Source organism: Centroberyx gerrardi, chromosome 13, assembly GCF_048128805.1.
Source record: "Centroberyx gerrardi isolate f3 chromosome 13, fCenGer3.hap1.cur.20231027, whole genome shotgun sequence".
NCBI lineage: Eukaryota > Metazoa > Chordata > Actinopteri > Beryciformes > Berycidae > Centroberyx > Centroberyx gerrardi.
This window is the reverse complement of record NC_136009.1, coordinates 23,131,409-23,146,199: the sequence shown is the minus strand read 5'-3', so window position 1 is coordinate 23,146,199 and position 14,791 is coordinate 23,131,409. Positions and strand designations below refer to the sequence as shown.

Genomic DNA, 14,791 nt, shown 5'->3' with positions numbered 1-14,791 from the left:
TTTTCATAGGATTTGTTGACGATAAGAAATGTATTTAAAAACACCAGCCGTATCCTTTAACCAGCGTAGTCACGTTGAGATTTGCATCTCTTTTTCAAGTCGGCCCTGGCCAATAAAGGCAGCATAGAGAGTTTCATACAACACAATACAACATTACATAAAAATAATCAAGAAGAAAAACATGATGGTAAAAACACAAGAAAATAAAGACGCAATAACAAGCTTCAACACATCAGTCAACATCATGAGCACTCTGTGAAAGCAGGTCTCCAATTTGTTCTTTAAATTGATCAATTCCGATAAGATCTTTTTGTAATAGATTCCAAGAAAATGGAGCAGCATAAAGCTCATACATTAAATGAATGAGCGTATTTTGTGAATAATGATCTTGAATCTGGTGTTATTTTTTGAAGCCCCATATTTTAACAGGATAACTAAGATGCGACTGTTGTCCCCAGGTTCCGCCTGGTGCCGTTCCTGACGGAGCTGAGGGCGGTGATGGACTGGGTCTGGACCGACACCTCGCTGTCTCTGTCCAGCTGGATCTGCGTGGAGGACATCTACGCTCACATCTTCGTCCTCAAATGTTGGCGGGAGTCTGAGAAGGTCTTGATCATTATGGTTTTGTCCAGTGAGGGAGTGGCACTTTCAGAACCTCTCATACTTGAATTCTGTTGAAATTTACTTTTATTATTCATCAAAGTTGTCAGCTTTTTTTCTAACATTACCCAAGCTTGTTTGTTGTCTCATGGCTTTTGAGCAGTGAACTCGCAAGATCAAGAAAAATCATAAAATTGCATTGGCTGAAATATAGTTGAAAGAGAATTTTGTGGACAGTCACTTTCTAGCTAGCACTTTCTGGCTAGCAATGCATTAAAAAACAATCCCAAACAATCCCAAACAATCTGCATCCAGGTGCAGTGACACACCTCACATCTAACCTGTTGTTTCTCTCATCCCTCCACAGAGATACCCTCAGCCGCGAGGCCAGAAGAAGAAGAAGGTGGTGAAGTACGGGATGGGAGGGATGATAGTGATGCTGCTGATCTGCATCGTCTGGTTCCCGCTGCTCTTCATGTCCCTGGTCAAGTCTGTAGCTGGAGTGGTCAACACGCCTCAGGACGTCTCGCTCAAAATCACCATGGCCGGCTTTCAGGTGTGGGCAGCGTTCAAAATCTGAGTCACAATTACTTTAAAGGTCCCATGTTATGCATTTTTTTATGATTTTTGCCTTCAAATATACACTATGGATCAGGATAAGAATAATGTTCATGATATTTTGCATAAATTTTGCAAATAAATGTAACCTTTAGTGATTGAATTTGAAGACTAAGTCCTCACAATACTGGATCCTGATCCTCCTCTAATTCAAATGAGGTAAACCGGATGATTGGAGGCTTTCCAGTTCAAATGCTGCAAACTGACCTGATTGGAGGCATTTTAGTAATTGTTACGTGAGGAGAGCCAATCAGGACCAAGTCCATTTGTGATGCGTTGACTGGAGATTGTCTAAAGCTGTATGTAAAAATGGATGAATTTTTTAAGATTTGAATTCCTGTAATGGGGCCCCTTTAATTAACCAAGGATGGGTGCACAAGGAATTTGACCTGGTTAATTGGTGTTAACACATTGCCAGACGGTCACACAATAAGGGACTGACACGCACAATAGGTGCAAGACAAAATGTAGCTTGACCTCACATATAATATAGACCAGACGCACTGTTTGACAGTAGACTGAACATAAACACACTGCAAGCACAGTATTCAGTCAAAGCTGAAGACTTGTTCCAGTGTTGCAGCTTTGGCAAAGTCACAGATGGGCAAAGTGGTGTTTACTGCTTTACTGCTTACAAAGACATAGATCGATTATTAGGGGCAGTAGCATATTATATTAATTATGATTTCCACTGGTGTTTGCTAATATACTATATGAGATAAGTCCTTATTTGAAATTAATTCACATGAAATGTATTAATAAGTCATGTTCAGCTAAACAAGTTTGTCAAGTGCTTTACAGCGAAACAAAGAACAAACAGAAATAACCAGAGAGACAAACAAATAACAGTTAAAAGCCAATAAAGAGAGACAAAAGCCAGGGTAATGTGATCATATTTTCTAGTTTGTGTGGGTATTGTGGCTGCTGAGCGTCTGAGTGAGTGTAATGTTTTTGACTGTGGAATTGGGACAGCTGGAAAGTAGGTTAGTTCATTGCCGTAACCTAATTTAGCAGAAACAAAAACATGGATCAATTTTTCTAGGTCCAAAACTGAATGAAATGCCTAATTTTGGAGACGTTTCTGGGGTAAAATATATGCTGTTCTAAATATGGCCTTCTTGTGATTTTGATAGTAGGATTAATCTAACTTGTTTGAATGTGGAATCTGTGCAAAAAGAAATGAGTACCTTCAGAAGTGTATTTCTGCCGTTATAACTACAGATTCTGTTTCTTTTCTCTTTTTTCCAGCCCATCTTCACCATGAGCGCTCAGCAAAAACAGCTGCAAAATGTGACTGAAGCGCAATTAAAGACCTTTTGCTTGTCATATTACGGTCAAGATGTAAGTGCACTAACATCTTGTATACTTTTGATACAAAACATCAGTTACATACTTTGGATATAAACTTAAAAAAAGCCCAGCTAGCTGCATGATGAATGTACTGTAAATGTGTGGAGAATTATACTGCATTGAAAGGGATAAATACAGATAACATTGATAATGTCAGATACACTGTGTATGTGTGCCCCAAATTCAACAATCAACAACCCAAGTCCACTCTATTCTGTTCTATTCTATTCTCTTCAAGTTCAAGTTTATTTATATAGCCCTTTATCACAAGCATGTCTCAAAGGACTGTACAGAGAACGAGCCGAAGATCGAACTGATCAACAATCAATCGTACAGAATGATATAGGACAAACAGAAGGAAGCAGAACAAAACACAAGACGCACAATTACAGCTGGTAGTCATTCTCTTCTATATGATACATGGCAATATGGTTTTGTGCCTGGGCTAGGGAGCGCTGCAGTGGCTGGAGGGTTACACGGCAGAAGACCTGATCATCGCCGAGCTGAAGGGAAGCTCCAACTCCCTGTGGACCATCAGCCCGCCCAGCAGGACCAACCTGATGCAGATGCTGGACTCCAAGGAGGAGTTCCCCATCACAGTGTCCTGGTCCATTCAAAGGTACACAGGCATAAAATGACAAATGTGTTTAGAGCGATAAAGTGTGTACAGTCTACTAGTTTGTTGTGTATCGTGCATATATGCCTGCTTCTAACTAATTATGTTACAATCAGTGATGTAGTGGTGCATAAAAAAGTGAACTATGACCTCCAGTTGGCGATGATCACAACCACCAATATAGACAAAAATCAAATATCTTTTCCATATCAAGTTATACTTTTCCCCCCTTAAAAGCCCCTATTTTCATAAAACTTAAATCTGTTTGATACTACTTAGTATGCTGTATAGTATGAATTTACATCATTACAGATTAAATAAAAAGGTGGGTACACTGAGTTTAGGTGGGTCCCTGGTTACAGTGTTAGTTGTTCATAACTCCCTGCTTCAGTGTTGTACTTGGTGAATAAAGTGATTCAGATTTCGATGCAGAAAAACAAAACAAATCTTTTCGTTAGTTAGTTTAGTTATTTTTCCTCACTAGAAACTTTCCATATTAAGGGGGGGAACATTCTGCTGCAACATACTGCATGCCACGTTTCCTGGTTACACAGAGGGATAGCATGTTTGTTTGTATTTATGTAGAGCGATATGTAAAGTCCACAGTCTGTGTTGCACTGAATGTGAGGGTCTGTTGTCTGCTGGTATGAGCTGAGTTCCTACTGTGTGTTAGTTGTCGATATGTCTCTGCACCAATGCCACCATGCATGTATTGTACGCGATTTCATTCTGATTCAGATTCTTTGTACATCGGTCCATCGCTTTAACTAATGTGGCTTACTAGGACAGTGGTTCTCAACCTGGGGGTCGGGACACGCCAGGGGGTCGCGAGATAATTTAGGGGGAGGTCGCCAGATGATTTATGGGATAGGAAGAAAAAACATATCTCTACTATACACATTTATTATCATTCTATTTTTTCCAAGTTTTTCTCAAACTTTTGCTTTTTTTGTGGAATACTGAATAGTTTTAAGCCTCTAGGCCTCCTCTGATAACTAATTAAATGAAACAGCCTGATAAGGGAAAATCATTCTTTGGTTGAACTGTGTATAAACATGTGGCGCCTGTGATGGGGGTCGCCAGTACGCTTGGCTTCGTTTTAAAGGGTCAGAAGCCAAAAAGGTTGAGAACCACTGTATTAGGATTGTTAGAATTCCTCATTGAAAATGTTAGTGTCAATGCTAGCTGCAAGCTTATAGCTGGTGAAGAAAACAATTGACCAAAGTTAAAAATGTACCCCACTAAGAGGCTGCTACGTTTTTGTAGCTCAGGTGGAAAATCTTAATTTCAATGTTTTATGTTTTTTTGTTGTGATCCAATCAGGAACCTCAGTCTCGGTGCCAAGGCTGAAATAGCGTCAGGGAAACGGGTGACGCATCTACTTAACACCACAAAGTTGGAGCTCATTCAGCTCTTAAATGGGACCCGCCAAGAAGTGTGAGTATACTGGCTGGTTATTCTCCCCATGACGGTCAGTCAGGGATGAGACACTTCACTCCTCTATCACTGTGCGCCATCAAACATCAAAATACAAGATATTTGTATCTGATATTAGATATCTGATATTTTTTAGCAGTATCTAGTTAATAAAAGGAAGTATGTGTTGTATTATCGTGAAACCATAATGACTACGAATCGGCACACCTCAGCTGCAAATTTTCACAAACTCCCACCATCCTTCTTTCAGCATTTATTCGATTAGGTACTTTACATTTTATGACCGTGGAACCACTTACTCCTGAAATGTTTCTAGGAAATTTTTTTCCTAGCATTCTGAAACTTCCCAAGATCTGGAAGTTTGCTGAAATCTTGTTGAATCGTCTAATTTCTGAATTGAAATTAGAAGGAGCTGGCGGTGTTGCTAGTTAAAATGACCTACTACACTTTGAGAATCAAGCAGGACAATACAAATTAGGGCAAGTTTCTACACTGCCAACAAAGAGGAAGCCAATTAATGAGAACACCGTCACCAAAATGTAAAACCACGAGTCTGATGTCTGTGAAAAATGTGTTCTACGTGTTGTTTTTCTTTTTCACTGTTATGCTGCAGCAGAACTTAATATAAAAATAAGTTATGTAGAATGTGTTTTTCCTCAGTAACAGCCTGCTGTGCTCTGGTTCTCTGCAGGATCCTCACAGATATTTTCCCACGGTTCCTCCGAGCCCCCAGCGACTCCGATGCCAAGCCTGTCGAGCAGCTTTATAAAGGTGAACCAGTTGGCACTTTTGTCAAAAGCCTTTATTGTCCGAGGCTCTCCGACTTGCACGTTTTTTGTTACTGTGTGGATTGGATGTTGCATGAATGTTGCGTTGAAATTTAAGAGCCTCTATCCAAAATGAAATATCCACCATTTCAATGAACTGACACCAGCAAACCTAAAAAGATTGCTTGCATGAATGTAAAGTACTTTATAGGTTACTGTTAAAAGTTTTGAGTCACCTTTAACAAAATAGTACAGAATTGGACAGAATCATCTGTTTTTTAAATATTGCAAACATTTTTTTTCCAAAAAGGATGTAATACTTAGTAATGAAACCCTTCAAGTAGAGTTTTGTCATTTTCTAGTTGTATTATCAAGTTTTATTTAGACTAAATTAGACTCCTTCATCCTTCATTTTTTTAGACGATAAGATGATGAACATAACTCTGTCCTTGGAGCGACGGCAAAACAACTCGGGCGAGATCCAGGAGTGGTGGATCGTCAACCAGACAGAACTGGGCCCGATAAATAAGAGGGATGGCAAGTTCGATGCGGGCCTGGAGGTCTACGTCTTCAGCGACCAAGTCAGCCCGCCCAGCCTGGGCTTCCTGGCCGGATATGGGTAGGTGGACCAATGTTGAAAAAACGTTCTGCTACGTAGGGAGAGGTGTTGCACTTCACCTGGGACTTGCCTTGGTGTTTCAGTGGCACATTCACATTGCATTTTACATTTTAGGCTTTATCAGAGACTAATCCGGAGCGACCTGCAGTGAGTGAGATTGTCGGGGTTCGGTGGCTACGTTAACATTCACCGAGTGACCTGGCTGTTAAGCTGCCACTTTAATGCTGTTAAAAAACTGCTATTGGTGATGTACCTTGCATTTCTTGGTCCATTTTGTTGTAAAACATCAACAACAAACGTCAGGTTTTGGTTTCAGTCCCTCAGAATCAAAGAGCGAGGGCTTCTTGCTAGACTCTCGATTTTGCACCAACAATCATACTGGGAGAAATCCATCGTAGAAGAGGCAGAGAGACCAATTTCTCCACCGACAGTAGCCTCGATAGACCAGAATGCAATGCAGCCACAAGACATGTTGCGTTTTCTTGCTCTCTTGCTTTTACTATGATATCGCTAGCGCTTTCTCCACCTACACATACTGTATATCCCGCAGCTGTTCACGTCCACTCTCTATGGGTTGTCGAAAGTCATTCTGAGAAATTTAGGAAATCACAAACTGAAGTAGAAGTAGACGAGGCATGTTGAGGTCATAAAAACGATATATACAACCTTGTAAGAAGCCGTCTAAAGTCCAAATGTTGTCTGATTCCATTTCTCTCCACCCTGTCTAGCATCATGGGCCTGTACGCCTCGGTGGTTCTGGTCATTGGCAAGTTTGTGCGCGAGTTCTTCAGCGGCATCTCCCACACCATCATGTTCGAGGAGCTGCCCAACGTGGACCGCATCCTGAAGCTGTGCACCGACATCTTCCTGGTGCGAGAGACGGGGGAGCTGGACCTGGAGGAGGACATGTACGCCAAACTCATCTTCCTCTACCGCTCGCCAGAGACCATGATCAAGTGGACGCGGGAGAAAACCGAGTGAGCGCTCCCGCCCCGTCACGACTGACCGATCGGACCGAGTCAGAGCTTTGGGACGGGGGGGGGAGGGGGGGCCCGTCGTTCAGTGGTCGGGTCACGCAGTCGCTAAATCGCTCTGTTGGTGTGAGCAGCTGCTACTGCCCCTGTAAACCCGCTGTGGGCGCACAAAGAAGCCGAGGACTGACTCGGTCCTTGTGGTTTTACTACTTATCAGCTCTGATGGCAGCGGTACAGCGTTAATTAAGGGCTTCCCACCAACGGTTAAGTGCACAATAATAATAAACACATGAGCACAAACTCGGATTTTCAACCTTCTCCAACTGGAACTCTTGGATTGCGGGGTTGTGCAATATTGGGCTCTCGTCCTCCGAGACCGGCCGCTTCCAAAGGATGAGGATGGAGCGAAGAGGCCGGTCCTGACCCAGACACAGTAAACATAACACACACCCCCCTTTTTTTAACGTCAGAGGCTGCGAGAGAGCCACTCCCGAGGCACAACGGAAAAACGCATTACTAGACAATCTTTACTTGCCTTATTTTGTTTGTATGAAGAACTGAAACCGTCAGTTATCAACTACATATCTTTCTCAGGAAGAGCTGTTTTCACCATGAAGAAGTTAACGCAGATATTCACTGTGTATGTTCAAATGTTTCAGAGTTGTACTTTACTATATGTAGGCTTTGATGGTCTAAAAGAATATGGAATGGTAGAAAGATGATGAGAACTATTTAAGTGGCATGAAATTTAACGTGGATAGTGTTAAAAAAAAATCTGGTGAGCTGGACTATATGCCTGGTATGTTTGCTGCACAGTTTAAGGCTGCACTCTGAGAAGGTGGAGGAATCACTTTGGACAGTTTTCCTCACAGTGAGTGGGATTAATTGATAATCATATTCTGCATCATCTCCAGGCTGGCGGTCTAAGCCCGGGGGGAGGGCTATTTTTGAATCAGGGTATCATGTGCATCAAGCGGCAGACTCTTGCACATCACTTGCGAACCTCTTGCTGTTTTTAACACTCAAGCTCATGAACACTGTGGCACCCGCAGCCTTTCAGTCAGCTGTCAAGAGGAAGAAAGAGCAGACAGAAAAAATAAAAAAATATCCCTTTTGCTCACTCGAGGGGCTTAAACACGAAGCCCTTTGGTCCAAACTATGCATTAGAGGACATTGTAGCATGAAAGAAAACTTCATTATTGTCATGACTAATTTTCATTACATGTACATACCATTGTAGGGGAGGGGTTGGGGTGGAATGAAATGTGAATCTGTACCTGTATGTTAAGGCAATGTGGTATGATAGAGGTCCAGAGATCTGCAAATAAAACATCTGGAAAGGTGTCAAGTTTCGCATTTAGTTGCCATTTCCTCGTGGAACAGGACTTATTATCCTTATCCATACTTATCCTTATTTTCATTAAGTGTAATAGCAATTACAATGTAGGGATTTTGCTTCTAAAGCAACTTACAAAGAGTGGAGAGATTCAGTGTCGACTGTTGACTGAACCCACTGACCCACCCTGCTGCCTCAGTACTGTTTTATTATTACTCATCAAGTGATTCATTACAATGTGTTTTTTACCCTCCTAATTATAATGCTTTACATAACAGCCTTTGCTACTTCAGTATGATGTTAAGCTACTTTGAGGATTTAGCAAAATGGGACATTTCAGTGACAATTAGCCAACTTTACACTGAATGATGCACAAGATGAGCGGTTTAGCATTTTTTTTATTTTCACCAATGGCAACATTTGTGTACACTCAAGTCCAGCGTTGATCTTGGTAATGCACAGATACATCACACAGTTATTGGGTGGGTGGGGGGATAAATAAGGTCTTAAGCTTCACAGTCATTACTTGTCTGTCAAGGGCCATTTTGGTACAAACACCTCCAGGTCAAGTCATCCTCTCATTCAGTTAAGAATATGTACAAAGACCATAAAATGCAGCACAAAGGAGATTTTTATTGATATATGTGCAGAATCTGGAGATAATGCTTTTAGGGAATATATAAGAAGTGGACAACAGCACACTTTAAAAAACAAACAAACAACAAAACAACCCTTAACCATCCTTTTATTGCCTTTAGCTATTTTCATGCTATAGTATAGCGTATCAGAATCATTTGAATTGGCATTTAAGTGATCTTGTCCTTGTAGAAGCTGATTAACACTTGACTTAGTACTAAAAAGGAACATTCCTGAATCAAAGAAAGCAAGGAAATCAAGGTTTTAAAAAAAAGCACTGAAAATATAAATGCATGGTCCCTCTTTTTTCATGTTTTAGTTATTTTAATTTGAGGAGTGTTACGATATCTGTGGAAACCGGAAATTACGACGCAGCCACGACTATAATGTACAATAAGGTGCGAGATAACAGACACCGTGAGGTAGACAAATCAAAGCAGTCTACAACTGGAATATAGTGTCATTATTTTAACCATCGCTATTCACAGATTCATAGATTTGATTTCAATATACTCTTTTAATTATTCCGTACACATGCATCGACAAAGACAAGGACTGATTTGCATATTGTTCCAGTAACATCTCCGACAGGCCGGAGCCATAAATAATACTGAATAAATTAATTCTGTACAAGTAAACATCTATACATCAATCAACTCATATAAGACATACTTCTATTTTTTCTTTGTCTGATTTCAATAGAACTATAGCAATGAATCTGAAGTACCCACAAACAATAACAGCAAAATTTACAGTTTTAACACAGACATGAAATAAAACATTTACATACGATATGCTTCCGTACATTTCCGAACATTGAAGGATGATTTTTTTTCTCTTTATTACTCTGAGGATCCACCTCAAAAACTGTACACAAATTAAAAGGCTGCTCAAGCTTTTATTTAATGCGGACAGTGGTGGACTCTGTCCTGCAACACCTACTGTAACTTGGGGATTCTGGATTTGCTTTATTTTTTTTTGCACAATAAAGATCACAGGGCCACGCATCTGGGCTTCAGAACTGAACGGGTATGTAAAGGTTTTCACACCTACTTGCACACTGAGGAAGTGTATGGGAGCAGGAGCCGGGTAGAGTCAGCACTCTGGTGGCTGAAGGCTAACACAACCCTCCTTCATAATCGTCGTCCTCCTCGGCGGTAGCCGGCGCCCCGCTGGCGCCACCCGGTGGAGCAGCGGCGGCCTTCTTCTTCTTGCCGCCTCCTCCGGGAACCCTCAGGGAGATGGCCAGCTTGGCGTACTGTAAGGCACCGGGGGTTTAATATGTGTCATCGACTCTCAAATTAAAGTGTTGCCCTTGTGGATGCACGCACAGGATAAGAAACTAAAGAAACACGGCATTATCATTGTTGTTTTTGTTGTTATTATAGTACTTCTCAAAGTCACAAAGTGCTATAAAATAAAAAGGAACAATTCAGCAGAGCACAAATAACACAAGGCAATGTAAAGTTAACACTATCATAAAACAAAGAAGGATTTAAAAAAAATAAACTATATACTTTCAATAGTCCTGAACATCCACTGAACATTTCTGTGTGACTTGTGTGTGAACGGCACTCACGTCATTGTCCATGTACTTCAGTAAAGGTGAGTTGCACACGCGATACACCTGGTCCTCGTCCTGCTCATCGTACCCCTGCAGTAGCGTCTCCATGGCAACACTATCTTCGCTCCCGCTGTAGCCTGGGAGACTGGATGAGATGAAAAACGGCACTTAATGTAATGATCCTTGGTTTTTGGTTCAAGCGGCAAGTGTTATGCCACGAACTTGAAAATAATATGGATGGTGAACGAAAGTCGCAGGAGAGCCCCACCCATCCCGCAGTGAAAATCTTTTTTTGGTGATCCTCCTTTTCATCCTGAAAGAGGAAATTTGGCTTTATGCCTGTTCCCCGTCTACAGGAGGGTCAGCGCTTCTGGAGCTGAGGAGGTTTAGTGCTAAAGGAAACTTCTGCAAGACAAATGAGGTGACTGGTCTTTGGTCCTTCCAGTCACAGGACGGTCTCTCTAACCACTGGGACAAAGACTGCAGAGATAACAGAAATTTAATTATACACATTATTAGAGTTCCCATACCTGTAACTCTCTCTGACACATTTATCGGCTGCTACGTAGTCTCCTCTGTGAAGATGGATCAGCACTTGGGCGGTCGTTTTCTAGAGAAAGAAAAGCACACACCGACACATCCGACAGATAAGCATCAAATAAATAATGTGACGTTTTATTCTCTTTTGGCTTGTTCCACATCCACAGGCAGGTCAGAGGTCAGAGGTCAGGGTTAGAGTTAGCTGGTAGGGCTTCAGTGTGTTGCTCGTGGACACTTCAGCAGAACAGACGCTTGCTGACACAGCGGTTTGAACTTGGGTCTTCTGGCTGAAGGTCGGTCTTCCTACTCACTAAACCGGTCTGCTGCCTCAGGTGGACTTAGGCCAAACTATACATTTTTTATAATGTGTTTTCTTGGCTTTTTGCTTTATTAGACAGTATACAAATGCAGAGAGACAGGAAAGGATGGAAAAGAGAAGGGATAACATGCTAAAAATGTCTATGAGCCAGATTTGAACCAGTGATGTGACCACCATAAGGTAAAAAATCTACTCACCTGTGGTAGCAATATCAGTGAAAATAGGTGCCATTCAAATTATGAAGGTTTATATAAAATGTAATGCTGCAAAAAGTCCCTATTGTTTATGTAGAGCACAACTAACCCAAAAACAAGTTAACCCACCTTGAAGCACATGGGAAAGTTCTCAATCTCTTTGTACATGTTCTTCTCTTTCTGCAGAGCGACTGCTGCTTCATCCAGCCTGGTGATGAAGATGAGAACAGTGTGAGAATTCAGCATGTGGACAGGATTACATTTCTGGATTACAGCAAAGTGGCAACACAATCTCCATTTACAAGGATGGGGAATTTTTTTTTTTTTGTTGTGTCCAGCTGTCACAGTGGCAGGTGAATCCAAACATTTCACCAGTCAAAGTGAATTTATTTCTGCCTAAATGGTCATCAGCTCTTCCATTCAAAAACACTTTATTATCGAGCTTATCAGCCCAGTCAGCTTTATGCATGTGACAAACTTGGTGTTGAGCCTTCTGGAGGTGTCATGTGCCTCTTTCAATGAAAGGTCTGATGGGAGGAGCCCACTTTTTATAACTCTGTTTCCTCCAACATCCAAGCTAGCTTTCTACATCAGCACTCACCCCAAATAACACAAGAGATTGTCATATCTGATCCTGTGTACTGTTAAAAACCACCAGCCAAAATTGGGCCAGCACTGGGCAGGTAATTGGTGTTCATTTCCCATCCGTTTCATCTTGTCTTTTTTTTTTACCTTTTTAACCTGACCAGAAGTCTGGAGGCTTTGCCCAGCAGTTCAGCTGACTGGCGCAGACGGTCCTCATTCTACAGACAGGAAACATGGACGTATTAGCTGCAAAGTTAACAATCACCAACAGTGAAGTTTCAGGGGGATAAACTGTTGTTTAGCTGCTCGATCTCACCTCAAACACACCAGCTGCCTTCTGATACAAGTCCACAGCTTTGTCCAGGTTTATAGGTTCTATCAGCCTGGACAAACAAAAGTTGTTAAGGTTGAAGGAAAATCTATTTTTTCTGGCCTTGAGCTAGCCTTGCGTCGCTCAATATTCCTTCCAGTGACGGGATTTTAATTGGAACTGAAAGGTATGGTACCAGATCAAACTAAATCTATCTAAGCAGATCCAATAAATAACCCCTATCCCTCTTGTAAACAGTGCAATTTACAGTCATTTCATAAACCTACCAAATCTGTGCCACAACCAGTAGCCGGTTGCTTTTAATGTTAGTGATGTATGAAGTTTATTCTCCTGTTGTTCTGGATAAGAGTGTCAGCTAAATCCCTACACTGTAAACTATAGCACACTCACTTCCCAGCCCTGTCCAGAGCCATGGCAGCAGTGTCAGGAGTCCCGTTCTCCATGTACATCATACAGGCTTTCTCGATGTACTGGATGGCCTCGGGCATTTTCTTTTGCTCCTGTTGCAGAGCAAACACAGTGAAGTTATAATGCTGCAGACTTATTACCTCCATGTACAAGCTAATGATCTGAATGTTTACACTGTTCCAGCACTCACCTTCATCATCATGCCTGCTTGTTCAATAGCCCTGGGAAAGAAGACATGTTTAACTAAAGGATAAAAGCTGCGGTCTTATGTTTGATACTCGACTACATACACCTTTTCATAAACAAAATACTTACTTTGCAGCATGGAAGAGCCTGTGGGACGAGTTAAGGAAATTCAAAGACAGAGACGGCAATATTATATCATGCAATTATGACAAGAAAACATGGCTGTAAAGAGGATACGCCTTATTTTCCGTGTGATATTCCGCTTCCTTCAGGTAGGCATCCTTTGCTTGATCAAACTGCTTGGCATTCTTGAAACACACAGCTAGGAACAGGAGAGACCAAGTTAAATGTTGTCAGTTGAATGTGTGATGGCTGGATATGGCACGGCTCCATTATTAGAGGAATATAATATTGATCTTACCTGCTTTGGCGTATTCTGACGCAGCACTGTCGAAGTCTGGCTTCCACTTTGTCAGACCTGTTTTTAGGCTATAAAAAATACATATTAATGATGGGTAAATTAGGACTTTACAGAGGGACACACACACACCCGTCTGCATACAGAGACAGTTGAAGCCAATGACAGTTAGTGGGATACTGTAAATACACAGACATTAGTAGGCTATATTTACATATCCCATCAAGGAGAAATGGTCGTCTGTTAATTAAAACCCAGTATATCACTAACGGCACTGGTATGACACAACCGCATAAAGTACATTTGTTTTGCATAAGCTCTGGTCAAAATACCACAGTGGCCTTTTACATGGCTAACACTGGTAGTAAAGCAACCTGCCATTTCCTGGATAGAAAAGAATCGGGATTTTTATCTTACCATTTCTCAGCTTTAGCCATGTGCTCGTGCGCTTCGTTTATTTTCTGCGCAGCCATGTCTGTTGCTAGATTAGAAGACGATGCGGGTGAAAACGTTGGTCGGGTTTGGACAGTGATAAACGGCTAGGTGTTGTTATCGTCGATGTTTGGATTAGCAGCAACTCTTCCTCGGCCGCAGCGTCATCACTGGCGCAGGCTACGGGTGCCGCTGAGGACGTAAATCACCCGCAACGCGAACCTTGTCATCCCTTCTGTTGTGGGAGCCTGATAAATTGCCTCCTCTCCTTCCTGCAGCCCATTAGTCAGCCCATTTTAGCCCCACTGTTTTTGATAAACATTATATTCTCTCTACATCTACATACTTATCATAGCCTCCATTACCTTTTTAACTGTTAAGGCAGGTCTTCAATCTTTTCCCACTGATAATTCCTCTGAGTGTGAAACCTTAACTTTGTTAGTCAACCTGTAAACACTTCAAAAAGAATGAAGCTGCATAATGCAATTCACATTGGTGGCCCCACATGGCAGCAACTGACTGAACTTTGAGGACTTCAGTATGTAGACGCCATGTAATGTGATGTCAGAAACAAAAACTGCACACTCCTCTGACACGTTTCTTAGTGGCTGGTGGGATGGAGATCCCAGCTAGTTTTCATGAGTCCAGCTTTCTCTTGATGCAGCACTTAATCACTGCAATTTAAGAGCAAGCTATTTCGATTCCTCCCTTCCTGTGTACAGAAAAGATTTCCCACATTTGGTCAAATAGGGTGAATCTATTCTACAGCCTCTCAGCTAGGGGTGGGGCACTGTTTCAGTCTAAAAAATTTGCTTGATCTTCTTGATCTCTTTTTAATGGATTCATCTTTTTAATCTTTCA

At 41.6% G+C, this 14,791-nt stretch overlaps 2 protein-coding genes across 2 annotated transcripts in view; one reads left to right on the top strand and one right to left on the bottom strand.

Annotated features, from left to right (window-relative positions):
* Positions 1-8,319, top strand: part of piezo2b (piezo-type mechanosensitive ion channel component 2b) — an 82,547-nt gene extending 74,228 nt beyond the window's left edge. The window contains exons 47-54 of the mRNA XM_071924320.2: positions 459-606; positions 968-1,156; positions 2,467-2,559; positions 3,018-3,187; positions 4,508-4,621; positions 5,313-5,392; positions 5,809-6,007; positions 6,736-8,319. Coding sequence (XP_071780421.2) covers positions 459-606; positions 968-1,156; positions 2,467-2,559; positions 3,018-3,187; positions 4,508-4,621; positions 5,313-5,392; positions 5,809-6,007; positions 6,736-6,988 — 1,246 coding nt within the window. The 3' untranslated portion in view covers positions 6,989-8,319. The remainder of the gene's footprint in view (positions 1-458; positions 607-967; positions 1,157-2,466; positions 2,560-3,017; positions 3,188-4,507; positions 4,622-5,312; positions 5,393-5,808; positions 6,008-6,735) is intronic.
* Positions 8,320-8,697: 378 nt separating this feature from the next.
* On the bottom strand, positions 8,698-14,090 carry napgb (N-ethylmaleimide-sensitive factor attachment protein, gamma b). Its single transcript, XM_071924358.2, has 12 exons — positions 13,916-14,090; positions 13,502-13,569; positions 13,318-13,402; positions 13,210-13,227; positions 13,085-13,115; positions 12,877-12,986; positions 12,472-12,538; positions 12,303-12,373; positions 11,700-11,778; positions 11,048-11,127; positions 10,533-10,662; positions 8,698-10,211 (listed from the first exon to the last, which is right to left on the bottom strand). The coding sequence occupies exons 1-12, from the start codon at positions 13,969-13,971 to the stop codon at positions 10,071-10,073; spliced, it is 936 nt and encodes a 311-aa protein (XP_071780459.1). The 5' UTR covers positions 13,972-14,090; the 3' UTR covers positions 8,698-10,070.
* Positions 14,091-14,791: the final 701 nt, after the last annotated feature.

Coding starts and splice junctions, on each gene's coding strand:
- napgb (XM_071924358.2), bottom strand. CDS start 13,971: ATGGCTGCGCAGAAAATAAACGAAGCGCACGAGCACATGGCTAAAGCT. Junction 13,570..13,915: donor ATGGCTAAAGCTGAGAAATG/GTAAGATAAAAA, acceptor TATTTTTTATAG/CCTAAAAACAGGTCTGACAA. Junction 10,212..10,532: donor TGAAGTACATGGACAATGAC/GTGAGTGCCGTT, acceptor GGTGCCTTACAG/TACGCCAAGCTGGCCATCTC.